This window comes from Nerophis ophidion, linkage group LG01, assembly GCF_033978795.1.
Source record: "Nerophis ophidion isolate RoL-2023_Sa linkage group LG01, RoL_Noph_v1.0, whole genome shotgun sequence".
In the NCBI taxonomy this organism is placed as follows: domain Eukaryota; kingdom Metazoa; phylum Chordata; class Actinopteri; order Syngnathiformes; family Syngnathidae; genus Nerophis; species Nerophis ophidion.
In genome coordinates, this window is record NC_084611.1 from 12,177,162 (window position 1) to 12,195,394 (window position 18,233).

Here is an 18,233-nt window from a genome sequence, read left to right on the forward strand (position 1 = left end):
GGTTAAAAAAATACATGGTCTTTTTTCTGCAACATCAAGGTATATATTGACGCTTGCATAGGTTTGGTGATAATGTTCCCCTTTAAATCTGAGCGTTTCAGTCTTATTTAGTGGAAAAGGTTTAAACCTGTGTTAAATAAATGATGCATTTTGAACTTCATTTAAAAAAAATAAATAAACACTACACTCACTTCCGCCGTCTTTTGAACCACCTCGGACACCTGGGAGCAAAACTGGTTCCCACGGGTGTTGTACTTGCCGACGCTGCTTGGGTGCGCCGTGGTCTTGTTCTGGGTGGAGGACTCTAGAAGCTGGTTGAGCTGCAGGATCTCCTCTTGAATGGAGTTGAGGTTCCGCAGCCGCTCTTTGCCTTCGGTCTGCCGCTGTCGCTCCAGCTCCGCCTCCCTTAGACGCTGCTGCTCCGCCTCCCTCACGCGGAGGTTGAGGATCTTTGGGCCAGGTGGACAAGTCAGTGAGATGTGAAGATACATTCACCATGTATTTCAAAGTGGATTGTAGTGTACCTTCAGTCTGTGGCGCTGCTCTTCCTTGAGCTTCTCCTGACGGCCAATGCTCTCTTTGGTTCTACAGTACGAAACATTGAAAAAACATTATTGTGGAAGTCAGGGAAAATAAGTATTTGATCCCCGAAGCAGGTTGTGCTGCTAAGCAAAGATCTAGTGTTAATAGCGGCGACTGCAGCACACGTAAAGCCACAGGACTTATGAGTAACAGAAGCAAGAGTTTGAAAGAAAATACCGAAGCAGGAAAGCACTTTTTGTTCATTTGATCCCCTTAGTGCAGGGGTCGGGAACCTTTTTGGCTGAGAGAGCCAAGAATCCAAATATATTAAAATGTATTTCCGTGAGAGCCGTATAATATTTTTTTCAACACTGAACTGAATGCGTGCATTTTTAAGTAAGACCAACATTTCTAGATTATAATAGGTCTCTTATTCTTTGTATCAACATTGTTATCCTGAAGCTAACTGTGGAGGGGGTGTGGCCTGCGCGACTGCAGCGAAGCGGGTTGTTGCCAGGACCAGCCTCTAAATCAGCAACAGGTGCATAGAAGGCCCACCTGGTCCTTTTTATCTAATTGATAAGCAGCAGCCAGGAGGAGAGACGGGGTTGGGGCTGGAGCCAGAGTGCGAGCGAGAACGAAAGAGGAAAAAGACAATTGCTGGAAAGCAACTGAGAGACTTAGTGAAAAATAAAAAAATATTGTAGCAGTGAAAAAGGCTCTCATGTCAGTGCTTGGTGGTCTGAAGAACCCCCAGGAGGGCAAACCCTAAACTAACCGATAATAAATAAATCACTTCTTACCCTTATTGCAACTTCTTGAACAAGTGCGGTAGAAAAAAGGACGGATGGATTCAAATGCATGAGCATGTTTTATATTTTGAACATTATTTTTAACAGTCTCAGCTCAGATTTATCCGAGAGCCGGATGCAGTTATCAAAAGAGCCACAGGTTCCCTACCCCTGCCTTAGTGTGTTAAAAAGTTTAAAGTTTACAAAAACACCAACATATTTATGGTAGGTTTATTGTATTGAGAGACAGAAAGATAATGTCCCTGAAGTCCTTTGGTCTTGCTCGTACGTGTGTCAGAATTATAAGACTCGTCAATCATTAAAAAAGTATAACAAAGGATCACCAGGGTTTGCCAGTTAGTTAGCAACATAGCTCAAAAAGTTATGGCTGGATTTTCATGAAACTTTTAGGAAATGTCGCAACATTCCTGTCTAAAAATTCCTGTCTCTCTCTGTTAAAGCAAGCCAGAAACATGATGGACTGTACATATTTTTTTTGATGAAAAAAAAAGTCATCTCACTCTTGTTCCATCATGTCACTTATGCGCTGGTACTCCTGCCTCCGCTTCAACTCCATTCGCTCTTCGTAGCGTTTCATCTGCTCCAACTGGGCGTTTGCCAGCTGAGTTACCATGTCCTCCATCTTCTGCTGATGCCCTCTGAAAATGATCTGAACCACAACAAAGGTTTAGGTTAGAACCATTAGGTGTCAAACCGGAGTTTAGCTCAGGTAAACCGCAACAAATAGTGCCTTTTGAATCCCGGTCCTACTGTATTCCTTGCCTTTGTTTCATTCAAACCTGTTTCTATTGAACATTCTACACTAGCTGAAGTGAAGTTGTCACTCTGACTATTGATCCCGAGGCAGGTTTTCCATTAGTTTGTTAGTAAACAATGATAATAATCCAACGAAATGGAAGTTGTGTAATATTATCATGAAGCGGCCCTCTGAGGGCTTTGGTATCTGCGATGTGGCCCACGATGAAAAGGAGTTTGACGCCCTTGGGTTAGCGAGAACGACGACGCCCACTGTTTTAGAAAAACAGACCAATAAGAACATGCGCAGCAGGGCAGCAACAATTTGTTTAAATCCATCAATTCCATTAGAAAAAAAGTTGTCAAAGTAAGTTTGTGACAAACCCCAAGATGCAGAGGAGGCGGCAGAAAACATGATTTAATTAAAATAATAGAATAAGAACAAACAAAAAGGTACTAACAAAGGATGCGCACGAGGCCGACAAACTAAAAGAGCTAGCATGGGAGCTAGAAAATAACGAGCCTAGCGTGGAAGCTAGCAGGTATCGAGCAGGAAACAGAAGTCATTACTTGTAATATGAAAACAAGGCACCAAGCAGTGTGGGTAGGGAGCGTTTCCACAGAGTGTTTCCAAAAAGTGAGCCTGAAATGTGGGTGTCAGGGACAGACGCGGAGGGAGATTTTTACAACAAAGTTCTAAAGCTTTGCGATATATCAGATGTAACAGATTGTAGGTGTGGTTTTTTTTTTTACCATTCATGTTCATATTTCGCTGTGTTTTTTGCATTTTTGTTAAGTTTCGCTTGATTGTAAAATATGTCAAATGTTGTCAATATTCAGTGTTTTATTGTTCATAGTTAATATTGTAAATCCCACATTCTTTATTTTCATGCACATTCTGGGTGTCTCATTCAGTAAAATATTTAAATTTAATTCCGTTTTTGAAGACGGTCTGTCATAACGTTTTTAGCATTCAATCAGCCATTATTGTGAGACATCTTAAGTGTTCTAAAATTAGATGTACCGGCCTCCAGACAAATTTTTTTCTCTAAATTTGGCCCCGAGTTAAAATATTTACCCAGGCCTGATCTAAACGTTAGTTTTTCTTAGAAAAATGTACGTTATGTTAAAATTGTGCTGTTTCGGGAGGGCCGATCACGGATTAAATCATTTTTAAATTTGTTTCAGCGGGTGGGGCGGATTTGAAATGCAAGTGTTTTGTCTCTTAATTATAGAACCAATACTTCAATACACAATAAAATACATTCATGGGAAAAGTGCGTTCATGCGGAAGATCAAGCTCACCCTTGCTTTTTGACGGTAAGCCTCTTCATACTGGGAGATTTGTCCAGCAATTACCCTGGCTTCAAAGGAGCGTAGGGAGACGGTCGGCGGAGGCGTGGAACTTTCCTCCACATTCTGCTCGCTCTCGCTTGCGATCTGATGAGAGGAAAAGAGATGCAAAAATTCAAGAGATTAGCATCATATCTGCATGCGCTTAGCGTATTTTTCGGACTATAAGTCGCAGTTTTTTTTTCATAGTTTGGCCAAGTGCGACTTATACTAAGGAGCGACTTGTGTGTGAAATTATCAATTGATTGATTCCTTGATACTTTTATTAGTAGATTGCACAGTACAGTACATATTCCGTACAATTGACCACTAAATGGTAACACCCGAATAAGTTTTTCAACTTGTTTAAGTCGGGGTCCACGTTAATCAATTCATGGTACAAATATAATACATTCATCACACAAGTTAATCATCATAGTATGTACATTGAATTATTTACATTATTTACAATCCGAGAGGTGGGATGAGGAGCTTTGGTTGATATCAGTACTTCAGTCATCAATAATTGCATCAACAGAGAAATGTGGACATTGAAACAGTGTAGGTCTTATTTAGTAGGATATGTACAGCCAGCAGAGAACATAGTGAGTTCACATAGCATAAGAACAAGTATATACATTAGAAGTACATTTGAGTTGTTTATAATCCGGGGAGATGGGATGTGAATGGAGGAGGGTATTAGTAAAGTGTTGAAGTTGCCTGGAGGTTTGTTTTAGAGCGGTTTTGAAGGAATATAGAGATGCACTTACTTTTATACCTGTTGGGAGTGTATTCCACATTGATGTGGCATAGAAAGAGAATGAGTTGAAACCTTTGTTAGATCGGAATCTGGGTTTAACGTGGTTTGTGGGGCTCCCCCTGGTGTTGTGGTTATGGCGGTCATTAAGGAAGTAGTTTGATATGTACTTCGGTATCAAGGAGGTGTAGCGGATTTTATAGACTAGGCTCAGTGCAAGTTGTTTTACTCTGTCCTCCACCCTGAACCAGCCCACTTTGGAGAAGTGGGTTGGATTGAGGTGTGATCTGGGGTGGAGGTCTAAAAGTAACCGGACTAGCTTATTCTGGGATGTTTGGAGTCTAGATTTGAGGGTTTTGGAGGTGCTGGGGTACCAGGAGGTGCAAGCGTAACCGAAGAAGGGTTGAATGAGAGTTCCCGCTAGAATCCTCAAGGTGCTTTTGTTGACCAGAGAGGAGATTCTGTAGAGGAATCTCGTTCTTTGGTTGACCTTTTTGATCACCTTGGTCGCCATTTTATCACAGGAAAGATTAGCCTCTAGAATGGAACCTAGGTAGGTGATCTCATCCTTCCTGGTGATAACAATGTCACCCACTTTTATAGTGAAGTCACTGACCTTCTTAAGGTTGATATGGGATCCAAATAGGATGGATTCCGTTTTACCTAAGTGTATGGATAGCTTGTTGTCAGCGAGCCAGGTGCAAATATTAAGGAGTTCAGCACTGAGGATTTGTTCCACCTGTGACTTGTCCTTGCCGGATACCAGCAGGGCCGAGTCATCCGCAAACAGGAACAATTCACAGTGGCATGCTGATGGCATGTTATTTACGTACATTAGGAACAGCAAAGGTCCTAGTATACTGCCTTGGGGGACAATCAACACATTACCGTAAAATATCAAATAATATTATTTAGCTAATTCACATAAGAGACTAGACGTATAAGATTTCATGGGATTTAGTGATTAGGAGTGACAGATTGTTTGGTAAACGTATAGCATGTTCTATATGTTATAGTTATTTGAATGACTCTTACCATAATATGTTACTTTAACATACCAGGCACCTTCTCAGTTGGTTATTTATGCCTCATATAACGTACACTTATTCAGCCTGTTGTTCACTATTCTTTATTTATTTTAAATTGCCTTTCAAATGTCTATTCTTGGTGTTGGGTTTTATCAAATAAATTTCCCCCAAAAATGCGACTTATACCCCAGTGCAACTAATATATGTTTTTTTCCCTTCTTTATTATGCATTTTCGGCAGGTGCGACTTATACTCCGGAGCGACTTATACTCTGAAAATGCGGTATATGCACATGTGCAGCATAGCCGCAGCTCCTTCGCAATTATGTTCCATAAACTTTCATAACAGAGGGAGATATCACAACTCACAAATCCCAAATAATCCACAAAGTAAAAAAAATGTAGGCAATCGCTTGTTAGATGTCTTCATTGTGGAAAGTACAGATGCAACGTACAGCGTTCGCTCCACTCTGAACGGGAAAAAACATCCTTATGGACCGCGGTTTTTGGCTTTTAAAACCAGTTTTATAACCAGTGCTTCACTAAGGCTGTATCTGGTTTAGCACACAGCTTTTCAAACTCGTAGCTCAGCTTCATCCTCCTTATATTCAGGCTCAAAAATATAAGTTTCCGGATCATCAATTGTTCCAAAGTAGTCTTTGTTGTCTGTCATTATGAGTCGTGCTGTTGTTGAAGGAAAAAACGAACTTTGTGGTGCATCTGTGTAAATCAGTGTTTTTCAACCTTTTTTGAGCCAAGGCACATCTTCTTTAAGTAAAAAAATACAAAGGCACACCAACAGCAGAATAAGTTAAAAAATGAAACTCCACCACGTTTTTGTGCCTTATTTTGAGTTTGTTGTTGTCTTCAAGTGTGTAGTGCTAGTTCCTGTCTTGCGCTGTTATTTTGGTGGCCCTTCCTGTTTTGTTGGTTTCTCTGTAACAGTTTTATGCCTTCCTTTTGAGTGTTATTCCCCGCACCTGCTTTGTTTTCGCAATCAAGACTATTTCAGTTGTGCGGACGTTATCCTTCTTTGTGGGGACATTATTGATTGTCATGCCATGTACGGATGTACTTTGTGGATGCCATCTGCTCCAAACGATGTAAGTCTTTGCTGTCTTCCAGCATTCTATTTTTGTTTACTTGGCAGCCAGTTCAGTTTTAGTTTCGTTTTGCATAGCCATCTGTAAGCTTCAATGCATTTTCTTAGCAGCACTCACCTTTTATTTATTTTTGGTTTAAGTATTAGATACCTTTTTACCTGCATGCTGCCTACCGCATATTGTGATGATGACAAACTATGTTTGTCAGAATAATTGTATCTAAGTTGTCACAAAACTTTGTGTTACATTGAATTCAGCTCGCCTTGCGAGAGAACAAAAGCGGTCTTTGATCCAACCAAGCGAAAGGCTCGTAAAACTCCACTGTGTAGGATGGGGAGCGACATGAGGGTGTCAGTTTCTTTGATGTCTTGTAATCCACAGGAAGATTTTGTCTTTACCCGAGATCTACAAAGCGCCTGACTGGCAGGTCCTTTCTTTGAACTGTTTTGTAACCAAAGGCGATGGCTGTTTACGACAACCCCTCTCTTAGAAACAGCTGTTGCCATGTAAGCAGAGAAAGTCCAAATAAAAGAGGAGGTGTACAATCTTGTATCAGAGCATGGTGGGACCGTACAAAGAGTACAGTCCAGACGTTTCTCCTCAATTGAGCCAAATTGAATTCTGTCTCTGACCTTTTCTTTGAACTGTTTTGTAACCAAAGGGGACGGCTGTTTACGACAACCCCTCTCTTAGAAACAGCTGTTGCCACGTAATCAAGAGAAAGTCCAAATAAAAGACGAGGCGTACAATCTTGTATCAGAGCATGGTGGGACCGTACAAAGAGTACAGTCCAGACATTTCTCCTCAATTGAGCCCAATTGAATTCTGTCTCTGTTTAATTCCTCGCTTCTTGTCTTGTTTAATAGATGTCATCAGTGTTTGAACCGGACAATATTCTTGATATCTACAAGGCTACCTGCTGCCACCTACCGATATGAAAGAGTATTACAGGGTTACTCTGTCGAGCTCTCGACAGCACAGACACTCAACAGCGGCACATTTGTGGGTTATAATTACTGGTTTGCAAAACTTTTTTTTTTTAACCCAATTAGGTGAAATTGACAATCTCCCACGGCACACCAAACAATATCTCACGGCACAGTGGTTGAAAAACACTGGTGTAATTGACGACACCACGGTATGCTTAAAGTGACCAAAATGCGTAATTACGTATTATCATGAATGTGTATAAAACGTTGTTGCAGGTTTCTGGATGTTTTTTCAGAGCAAATAATATGCAAAATAGAGGAAGTACCATTGGCTTTGTTGTTAGCTGACCTTTACTAGCATATATCCACTAGTTAGAACGCATTAAAAAAAGAAAAACGTGTTCTTGTCTCATAGAAGGATTGTGAATGATAGGCAAAATAAATAAAAAGTACAGTTCTCCTTTAAGACTAGTAGTGATTATTTGTCTGCTGCAAAATGCAGTTTTAGCTGATAAGCAAAATAAAGAGACATTTTTGACAGGAAAAAAAAATGTAACTGTACTGTGGGTTACACTTAACGGAAAGAAGACTTGACTTGCCTGTTTTTGTTCGGCCGCTACAGACACCGTGTTGTCTTCGCCAGTGGCGTCACCAACCTGTCGGCTGGAGGCAGCGAGCCCAGGACTGGACTCCAAAAGAGCACACTTCTGAGGGGATTCGGACCAGAGATTTTTCAGGATCTCTCCAGCCTCAGCGGACAGGCTGAGCATCTCCTCATAACCGGCCAAAATATCCTACAAAAGTAAAAAGCGTGTTAAGGTAATGACAGGAAACACAGGTAAACATGTGGAAAAAAAAAAAACACGGATCGCACATTGAACAGAATTACGAAAATTCATCTCAGGGGTCTGTAATTGCATCAAACATGTATCATTTCACAAAAAGTGTTAATAGTTTCTGCAGTCTCTATTTTGGTGCACTTTAATCAGTGTACTGCTTCACACAATACTGCACACATTCAACAGGGTCTTGGAGTTTTACTCATTATAGAGCGGAAAAGCAATCCAATGTTGGCAAAGACATGCTCAACAAAACCTCCATATCTTAACTTTGTGGCTCAGTACATGTTTTAGTTAGGGAAGTTTCTTTTCAGGACTGGGAAATTAAAAAAAACTCGTATTTCATTTGGAAATACAAAACATACAATTTCTATAGTGTGAAAAATATTTAGAAAACCGTATGGGAACTTTTTTTTTTTTTTTAAAGGAATTTGACCTTTGCAACCTCATAGCACTATTGGCTAAAGTTTTATTTTAAGACATGTAAAGTTCTCAATACCCGACCTGTTTTTGTGCTTTTAAAAATAGAGTTAGAACTTTACCTTAAAACGCTTTCTACCTCTAACAACCAAAAAGCTGTGAAAACTAGGATGCCATGCTCCAAATTTAAACGATTTACAGTACTTGTGTGAGCCTAACTATAGAGATTACGACATATATACATTTTACATTCTACTATAATGACTTTATCGTAGGGATGCACTGAAATGAAAATTTGTGGCCGAAGCCGAATAAAACTTAAACGCTTGGCTGAAGGCCGAATAATGAATGCAGTTTTTCACAACTTTTTTTATATAGCATAAATAGCCTAGAATAAATATTTAGACATGTTTTTCAAATAAAGTAATTTTTTATTGAATACTGACATTTTTTTAAATATTCCAGTAGCCTTTGCTTTTCAAAAAAAGCACAAAGTTTTTCATTTATATTAGGCCTTCAAACAAAACATGCATTCCAAAAAAAAATAAAGTGCATTAAAGTGGATAAACCAACAACAAATTAAATATTATCCTTTTGGCAAAAGTCTCCTTAGCCACAGTAGATATGCTAATAATGTAAACAGAAGGCTCAAGTAAATCTCAATTAAGTGTGTGCTTATAACCTCTTACACTTATACAGGTAACCTACACAACAGGCTAATAATGTAAACAGAGGACCCACTAAAACTCAATAAGTGTGTGCTTGTAACCTCATACACTTATACAGGTACACAACATATCCCAACGTCACCGCACGTTGGTTGATTGCGTCACCGCGTCAAAAAATTGCGTCACACGCCACTATTCGGCCTTGTTCTTAACTCATTCCACCGAAGACGGCTTTTTTTGCCATATTCGGCCGAATATATTCGGTTACCGATTAATCGGTGCATCCCTACTTTATTGCATTAACAAGCCCTTGGCGCTGAATTGTACAGTTTTTGTACTTGTTATAATTCTCCTTGTTCATATTGTGGCGTCCAGAAGAAGTGCACACAAAGTATGACGCTCTTTTTAAACTTTTATTGAGCAACCTATGCTAATAGAGCTCAACTTGGATCGTTCATTCCACAAGCACGTCTATGGTGACTCAGGATGTATTATATTCAAATCCTAGCCCTGTTTATTTCTGTAATGAAAAATGGTCCAACAAATATATGAGGCCAGTTTTAGTGAAATAATATACAGCTACGGGACTGTGTGGCGCAGTGGGAGAGTGGCCGTGCGCAACCCGAGGGTCCCTTATTCAAATCCCACCTAGTACCAACCTCGTCCCGTCCGTTGTGTCCTGAGCAAGACACTTCACCCTTGCTCCTGATGAGTGCTGGTTAGCGCCTTGCATGGCAGCTCCCTCCATCAGTGTGTGAATGGGTAAATGTGGAAGTAGTGTCAAAGCGCTTTGAGTACCTTGAAGGTAGAAAAGCGCTATACAAGTACAACCCATTTATCATTTATTTAAGGAAAATAAGGACAAGATATATTACATACCCAATTCCTCCCAAAATTAAAGAAATACAATTAAAAATTATTAATGACATATACCCCTCAAAGGATTTTTTGAAACTTAAATTTAACATGGAGGTTGACGGATGTTATATATGTGGAGCTGTAGAGGATGTCAATCATGTGTTTGTGGAATGTGATACTGCAAGTGTGTCCATGTGATACTGTAAGTGTGTTTTGGGAGGAGATCAGAAATTGGCTGAGAAACAAGTTTGGCGATGTCACCATTCTCTATAGAAGAGATCAAATTTGGTATTTTTAATAAACGACTAACATAGAAATGTTAACATTATTATGCACCAGAGAAACATTTTTTCTACATAAATGTTGATTTATGAAAGTAAGGCCTTTTCTAATTGGCTTACTGTGTTACAATTATCATCAAATCTTGGAGAATGATTAAGAATACAAAAGCCCTTAAATTGATGTATTTGTTAAAAACATTTAAAGTGATTCAGGTAGCCCTTTTTGTCTTATTTATTCATTCTTTCATATTTTTTGGTATAGTTACTCTCTACTTGCTTTGTTTTTTTATTTCCTCGATGTAGGAAGTGAAGTGAAGTGAATTATATTTATATAGCACTTTTCTCTAGTGACTCAAAGCGCTTTACATAGTGACACCCAATATCTAAGTTACATTTAAACCAGTGTGGGCGGCACTGGGAGCAGGTGGGTAAAGTGTCTTGCCCAAGGACACAACGGCAGTGACTAGGATGGCGGGAGCGGGAATCGAACCTGCAACCCTCAAGTTGCTGGCACGGCCGCTCTACCAACCGAGCATTGACATTTGTGTGAATTGTAGATGTATGTTTGCTGCTCGATAAAATTTTTAAAAAAAAATTAAAAAATTAAAGGCCTACTGAGACCCACTACTACCGACCACGCAGTCTGATAGTTTATATATCAATGATGAAATATTAACATTGCAACACATGCCAATACGGCCGGTTTAGTTGACTAAATTACAATTTTACATTTCCCGCGGAGTTTCCTGTTGAAAATGTCACGGAATGATGACGAGTGTTTGTGACGTTATTGGTTGGAGGAAACATATTAGCGCAGCATCACTTGCGGCTAAAAGTCGTCTCTTTTCACCGCGCAATTACACAGTATTCTGGACATCTGTGTTGCTGAATCTTTTGCAATTTGTTCAAGTAATAATGGAGAAGTCAAAGTAGAAAGATAGAGGTGGGAAGCTTTAGCCTTTAGCCACACAAACAACCAGTGTTTTTTTTGTTTAAAATTCCCGGCGGTGAAACCTTACTATGGATCAGAGCGGTCAAGCGAACATGGTTCCCGACCACTTGTCAACCGGCAGGTTTTGGTGAGGAAATTGTGGTAAAAAGTCGCCTCTTACCGGAGATTGCGCCATCCACGCAGCTGCCGTGACTTCTCTCAGACACTGGCGTCAACACACCCGTGGACACACCCCTCCGACTATCAGGTACTATTTAACTCACTAAAACACTAGCAACACAATAGAAAAATAAGGGATTTCCCAGAATTATCCTAGTAAATGTGTTTAAAAACATATGAATCGCTCCCAATGTAACTTTATTTTATTTTTATTTTTTTGTAGTCCTTCACTATCAATATCCTCATCCACAAATCTTTCATCCTCGCTCAAATTAATGGGGAAATTGTCGCTTTCTCGGTCCGAATAGCTCTTGCTGCTGGAGGCTCACATTATAAACAATGTGAGGAGCTGTCATGCCAAATTTCTTCTCCCTACAAAAACCTTCCCCCCCATTTACTTCCAGGGTCATGAGTAATACAGACGTTTTGTTAACGCTATATTATAAAAATACAGACTTTTGTTAACGCTATATTATAAAAAAACAAAAAAAACAAATTACAAACACAAGCTATGGGATGACATAAGAGGAAACGTGACCCCGGAAGTAAATGAGTCATCCCATAGCTTGTGTTTGTAAATTGTTTTTAACATTTTTTTATAATATAGCGTTAACAAAACATCTGTATTTTTAAGATATAGCGTTATATTTGTATGATATAGCGGTAACAAAACGTCTGTATTAATCATGACCCCGATAAGTAAATGGGTGGGGAAGGTGTTTGAAGGGGGGAAAGAAATTGGGCGTGACAACGCCCTCACACCGGTGACGTCATCATCTGCTACTTCCAGTATAGGCAAGGCTTTTTTATTAGCGACCAAAAGTTGCGAACTTTATCGTCGATGTTCTCTACTAAATCCTTTCAGCAAAAATATGGCAATATCACAAAATGATCAAGTATGACACATAGAATGGACCTGTTATCCCCGTTTAAATAAGAAAATCTCATTTCAGTAGGCCTTTAAAAAAAAAGTCTATACTCTCCCTCATTTCCGCAACAACGACCGCTTCGCCAATCACCTTACAGGCGTGGTACGTTCATGACAATCGGAACTCTGAATATCTCTCACTCAGGAACACAACATAAACCCAGCAGTTCGTTACAATATGTTTGTTTGTAAATGTTGAACTTTATACATAAAAGGTGTATACAAATAATAATACAAAATAAAAATAATATTTACAAAACTTCCGCAGGCGAAGAGTTTACGACACATAGAATGGCGGCTGCTGCACGGATTACCCACAATCCTTCGCGAACGGAAACCCATGTATAGCGGTTGCGTAAAAGAGATCGTAAAGTCAAAATAATTGGCAGGATTAATCTAAATATGTTCAAAATTAATGCGAAATTTTTCCGTGATTAATCACACAACTCTTAATTCTGGCAGCCCATTGTATGTTTTTGGTCATTTGTTCTGTTTCTGCCGACTTATGATGGTAAATTGTGTTATATAAGTGATCCAACCGTTTACTTTTTTAAATCTAGTTACTGGCCTTCGACACCGTTGTCATTTCCATTCAAGTAGAGATAAATATCTTATGTTGCAGCTGACAAAGATCGTATATGATCATAATAATCCACTCATTTATATTTACTGGATGCCAAGGGTGGTTAAAAACACACTTTGGACGAGGAGTGTGGCACAAAGTCAACTTCTGTCCAGAGAAAGTCAACTTTAAATAAAAGCCAGGGCAGTTTGTCCAAGTTAAGAAACATTAAGTTAAGTTAAGTTAGAGAGACTTACCTCACCCCTCTCCGACCAAAAAAGATCAAAGTTGATATTTCCCTTCGGCGACTTTTTGAGCGCATCCAAAGTTTCCCAACGTTGACGCTTGCTGGACATGTGGAACGACGTAAAGGGTGTCAAAAGACAAATAAAAGGTGAAAAAGCAGGCAGACGTCGTGTATCCGCGAGAGATAAGTTGTATCTTCTTCTACTTTGCCTGTTTTTCTTTTTTAAACGCGCTTTTTCTTCTTTTCTGGCGGGTTGCAGCCGCCAGTACTTCCGGTACAGAAAGTGCATAGCGCCACCTACTGTACTGGAGTATGTCATTAGGTATGATCTCTTATTATATTTTATTATTCAAATCTATCTATATCGCTCTCTTTCTCTCTGTCTATCCAGCTATATATATATCAATCTCTCTGTCTGTCTATTATTGTCTATAGCGTAGATGTTCTTCCTCCTGTTCCTTCTCAAGTACAGGTGTGTAAATATGTGTTTAGTTGCTAAACTTTAATTGTCTATTGATCAAAAATGCACATCAATGAAGGAGATAAATAAAATAAAAAAAGAAAAATGAATCTCTCTCCCTCTGTGTGTATCTATCTAGCTGTCTGTCTGTCTTTTATGTCTGGCTGTCTGTCTTTTATGTCTGTTTGTCTTGTACGTCTGTCTGTCTTACATCTCTTTTATGTCTGTCTGTCTGTCATGTCTGCATGTCTGTCTTTTATGTCTGTCTGTCCTCAATGTCTGTCTGTCTTGTCTGTTATGTATGTCTGTCTTTTATGTTTTTGTCCGTCAGTCTTTTATGTTTCTTTTATGTCTGTTTGTCTTTCATGTCTGCATGTCCGTCTGTCTTGTCTGTTATGTCTGTCTTTTATGTCAGTCTGTCTTTTATGTTTTTTGTCTGTCCGTCATTTATGTTTCTTTTATGTCTGTTTGTCTTTCATGTCTGTCTGTCTTGTCTGTCTTTTATGTCAGGCTGTCTTTTATGTTTTTTGTCTGTCCGTCATTTATGTTTCTTTTATGTCTGTATGTCTGTCTTTTATCTATGTCTCTCTTTTATGTCAGTCTGTCTTTTACGTCTCTTTTATGTCTGTCTGTCCTTTATGCCTGTCTGTTCTTTATGTATGTCCGTCTGTCTTTTTATGTGAGTCTGTCTTTTAATGTCAGTGTTTTATGTCAGTCTGTCTTTTGTCCGTCTGTCTTCTATGTTGGTCAGTCTTTTATGTCCCTTTTATATCTGTATGTCTTTCATGTCTGTCTGTCTTTTATGTCTGTCTGTCTGTCTTTTATTTTAGTCTGTTTGTCTTTTATATCTGTCTTTTATGTCTGTCTGTCTGTCTTTTATGTCTGTCTGTATATATTTTATGTCTGTCTGTATATCTTTTATGTCTGTCTGTCTTATGTCCGTCTGTCTGTCTTACGTCCGTCTGTCTTTTTATGTGAGTCCGTCTTTTAATGTCAGTGTTTTATGTCAGTCTGTCTTTTGTCCGTCTGTCTTCTATGTCGGTCAGTCTTTTATGTCCCTTTTATATCTGTATGTCTTTCATGTCCGTCTGTCTTTTATATCTGTCTTTTATGTCTGTCTGTCCGTCTTTTACTTCAGTCTTTTATGTCATTCTGTATATCTTTCATGTCTGTCTGTCTTTTATGTCTGTCTGTCTTTTATTTCAGTGTTTGTCTTTTATATCTGTCTTTTATGTCTGTCTGTCCGTCTTTTACTTCAGTCTTTTATGTCATTCTGTATATCTTTTATGTCTGTCTGTATATCTTTTATGTCTGTCTGTCTGTCTTATGTCTGTCTGTCTGTCTTATGTCCGTCTGTCTGCCTGTCTGTCTCTCTATATATAAGAAATAATAATACAGAAATAAAAATAATATTTAGAAAACTTCCGCGGGCGAAGAAGTTACGACACACAAGATGGCGGCTGCTGCAAAGATTACCCACAATCCTTTGCGAACGAAAACCCATGTATAGCGGTTACAGTAAAAGAGATCGAGCAGTCAAAATAAATTGCATGATTAATCTAAATGTGTTCAAAATTAATGCAACATTTTTCCGTGAGTAATCACGTTATTTTGGCAGCCCTTTGCTTATTTTTGGACATTTGTCCTGTTTCGGCCGACTGATGAATGTAAATTGTGTTATATAAGTGATCCAACTGTTGACTTTTTTAAATCTAGTTACTGGCCTTCAAGTAGAGATACTCATCTTATGCTGCAGCTGACAAGATAGTACAAACCCCGTTTCCATATGAGTTGGGAAATTGTGTTAGATGTAAATATAAACGGAATACAATGATTTGCAAATCATTTTCAACCCATATTCAGTTGAATATGCTACAAAGACAACATATTTGATGTTCAAACTGATAAACTTTTTTTTTTGTGTGCAAATAATCATTAACTTTAGAGTTTGATGCCAGCAACACGTGACACGTGTTGACACGTGGGGAAAATGGCAATACATACTGATAAAGTTGAGGAATGCTCATCAAACACTTATTTGGAACATCCCACAGGTGTGCAGGCTAATTGGGAACAGGTGGGTGCCATGATTGGGTATAAAAACTGGCATGTTTGTAAGTGCACTTGAAAATGATCAGTTTTCAAGTGTCCACAAAATGAATAAAATAAAATGAAGAGAGCAGATTTGTACTGTTTTCAAGTGTATTGCTGAACAAAGCTGAAGTCATACTATTTCTGCTATTACACAAGAGTAGAGATTCTGGAAGGGAATTTTTTATTTTCCATAAATCATTTGGGACATCAACAATGTGATTTGTCTGACAGGACAAACATCCTGCATCTTCTTTTTCTGCTGCTGTTCTCACCATCACATTTGTATTTCTTACACTAATACTTATATAACAATGTTTCATCACACACACTTCAACTCACACTTTTTCTACAGTGTGTGTCTTCATATTTCCTTTCTTAGTGAATCTCTTTCTACAAACTAAGCACATGAATGTTTTTTCTCCAGTGTGCATTAAATGGGTTGTACTTGTATAGTGCTTTTCTACCTTCAAGGTACTCAAAGCGCTTTGACAGTACTTCCACATTCACCCATTCACACACACATTCACACACTGATGGAGGGAGCTGCCATGCAAGGCGCCAACCAGCAACCATCAGGAGCAGCAAGGGTGAAGTGTCTTGCTCAGGACACAACAGACGTGACGAGGTTGGTTCTAGGTGGGATTTGAACCAGTGACCCTCAGGTTGCGCACGGCCACTCTCCCACTGCGCCACGCCGTCCCTTTTCTCATGTGTATGTGCATTCTCATGTGTAATTTCTTTATAGGGAATCTTTTACGAAAAACTGAGCACAGGAATGTTTTTTCGCCAGTATGCAGTCTTTTACTGCAAACTGAGCACATGAATGGTTTTTCTCAAGTGTACATTCTCATTACTTAAGACTAGTAGTATTCAGTACACCAGTGATTTTTTGTCTGCTGCAAAAATGCAGTTTTTGCTGATAAGCAAAATAAAGAGACATTTTTGATAGGAAAAAAAAATGTAACCGTACTGTGGGTTACACTTAACGGAAAGACAACTTGACTTGCCTGTTTTTGTTCGGCCGCTACAGACACCGTGTTGTCTTCGCCAGTGGCGTCACCAACCTGTCGGCTGGAGGCAGCGAGCCCGGGACTGGACCGACTCAAAAGAGCACACTTCTGAGGGGATTCGGACCAGAGATTTTTCAGGATCTCTCCAGCCTCAACGGACAGGTTGAGCATCTCCTCATAACCGGCCAAAATATCCTACAAAAGTAAAAAGCGTGTTAAGGTAATGACAGTAAACACGGGTAAACATGTAGAAAAAAAACACGGCTCGCACATTCAACTGAACTATGGAAATTCATCTCAGGGGTCTGTAATTGCATCAAACATGTATCATTTCACAAAAAGGTGTTAATAGTTTCTGCAGTCTTTATTTTGGTGCACTTTTTTTCCAAGATGACGCTGCTGTAGTGGCTGCTGTAGGCAGGAGCTCTGTGCTCTTGTGTCATCCTTTTGTGTTTCCCTCTTGTTTTCATGTGTTATTATATTTTTTTGCCTTTTGGTCCGGGACCCTTTGGGACTGTGTGACAAGGGGTGGCACTTTCGTGACCTCTGTGGTGCTTTTTTTGTGGACTTCTGGATCTGCCTCCCGGGAGCCTTTTGGCCATGGAGACCAGCTGCTGGGTCTCTGCCACACCGGAGTCGCTTTGGAGGGACTGGAGGAGATGCGGATGAGGGGGACAGGGCTGCGGAGCTGGCACTGAGCGCTGGGACGGAGAGGCTTCGCGGTGTCTTGACTGGGTGAGCAGGTGTCGGACACCTCAGTCTCCTTGGACGTATCCTCGCTCATCCATGCGGACTGGACACTGGCCGGGAGTGGAGTCGGCTGTCCTGGTTGCTTTGTTGGGTCTGCTCCTGTCTCTGGCCATCCTCCCTCCACCCCAGCGGACGATGGCGTGGAACACCGCAGAGGCCACCACAGTGGATATGTTTCTTTAACTTTTTATTCAAAGCTGTGTGTAGAAGTGTCTGGTTGTATCTGCTGCTTTAATGTCTTTAATGTCCTCTGTGTTCTTTGATGTTTGATGTTTCCCTCTTACACACATGTAAGAGGGATGTGTACTATGGCTATGAGTTGTTGTTTTTTTCCCTCGGTCTCAATCTGCTCCCCCTCTCCAGGGCCCAGGCTAAGACCGATTTTTTTATTTTATTTTAATCTTCTATCCCCCCCCCCCCCCCCCCCCCCCCTTGTTTACCTGTATCTCATCTTTTTTTGTAAGGGGCGCTGGAAGCCGGCAGACCCGTCAGCGATCCTGTTCTGTCTCCCTTTAATGTTTGTCTGATCTTGAATGGGATTGTGCTGAAAATTGTAATTTCCCTGAAGGAACTCTCCTGACGGAATAAATAAAGTACTATCTAATCTAATCTATCTAAGCTTCAATCAGTGTGTTACTCCCTCCGAGGTCTTAATATAGGCTCAAGTTGTTCGTTTTTCCTCAAACAGACATTTATTTCAGCCACGCCTTCTTTTCCTCCCAAATGATGGATGCCGAACAAATGCCGTCAGAACTAATGAATAAGAAAAAACAGAACTTACAATTAGT

The 18,233-nt window shown here is 39.8% G+C and overlaps 1 protein-coding gene across 2 annotated transcripts in view; it reads right to left on the minus strand.

Annotated features, from left to right (window-relative positions):
• Window positions 1-18,233, minus strand: part of gle1 (GLE1 RNA export mediator) — a 56,646-nt gene that overhangs the window by 25,005 nt on the left and 13,408 nt on the right. Inside the window, exons 4-9 of one of the 2 annotated variants that reach the window (XM_061896118.1) lie at window positions 16,693-16,890; window positions 7,817-8,011; window positions 3,375-3,509; window positions 1,835-1,983; window positions 525-585; window positions 192-449 (exon numbers count right to left, since the gene is read on the minus strand). In XM_061896118.1, coding sequence (XP_061752102.1) covers window positions 192-449; window positions 525-585; window positions 1,835-1,983; window positions 3,375-3,509; window positions 7,817-8,011; window positions 16,693-16,890 — 996 coding nt within the window. Of the gene's footprint in view, window positions 1-191; window positions 450-524; window positions 586-1,834; window positions 1,984-3,374; window positions 3,510-7,816; window positions 8,012-13,141; window positions 13,365-16,692; window positions 16,891-18,233 lie in introns of those variants that run through there. The other variant, XM_061896128.1, reaches the window with a different exon arrangement.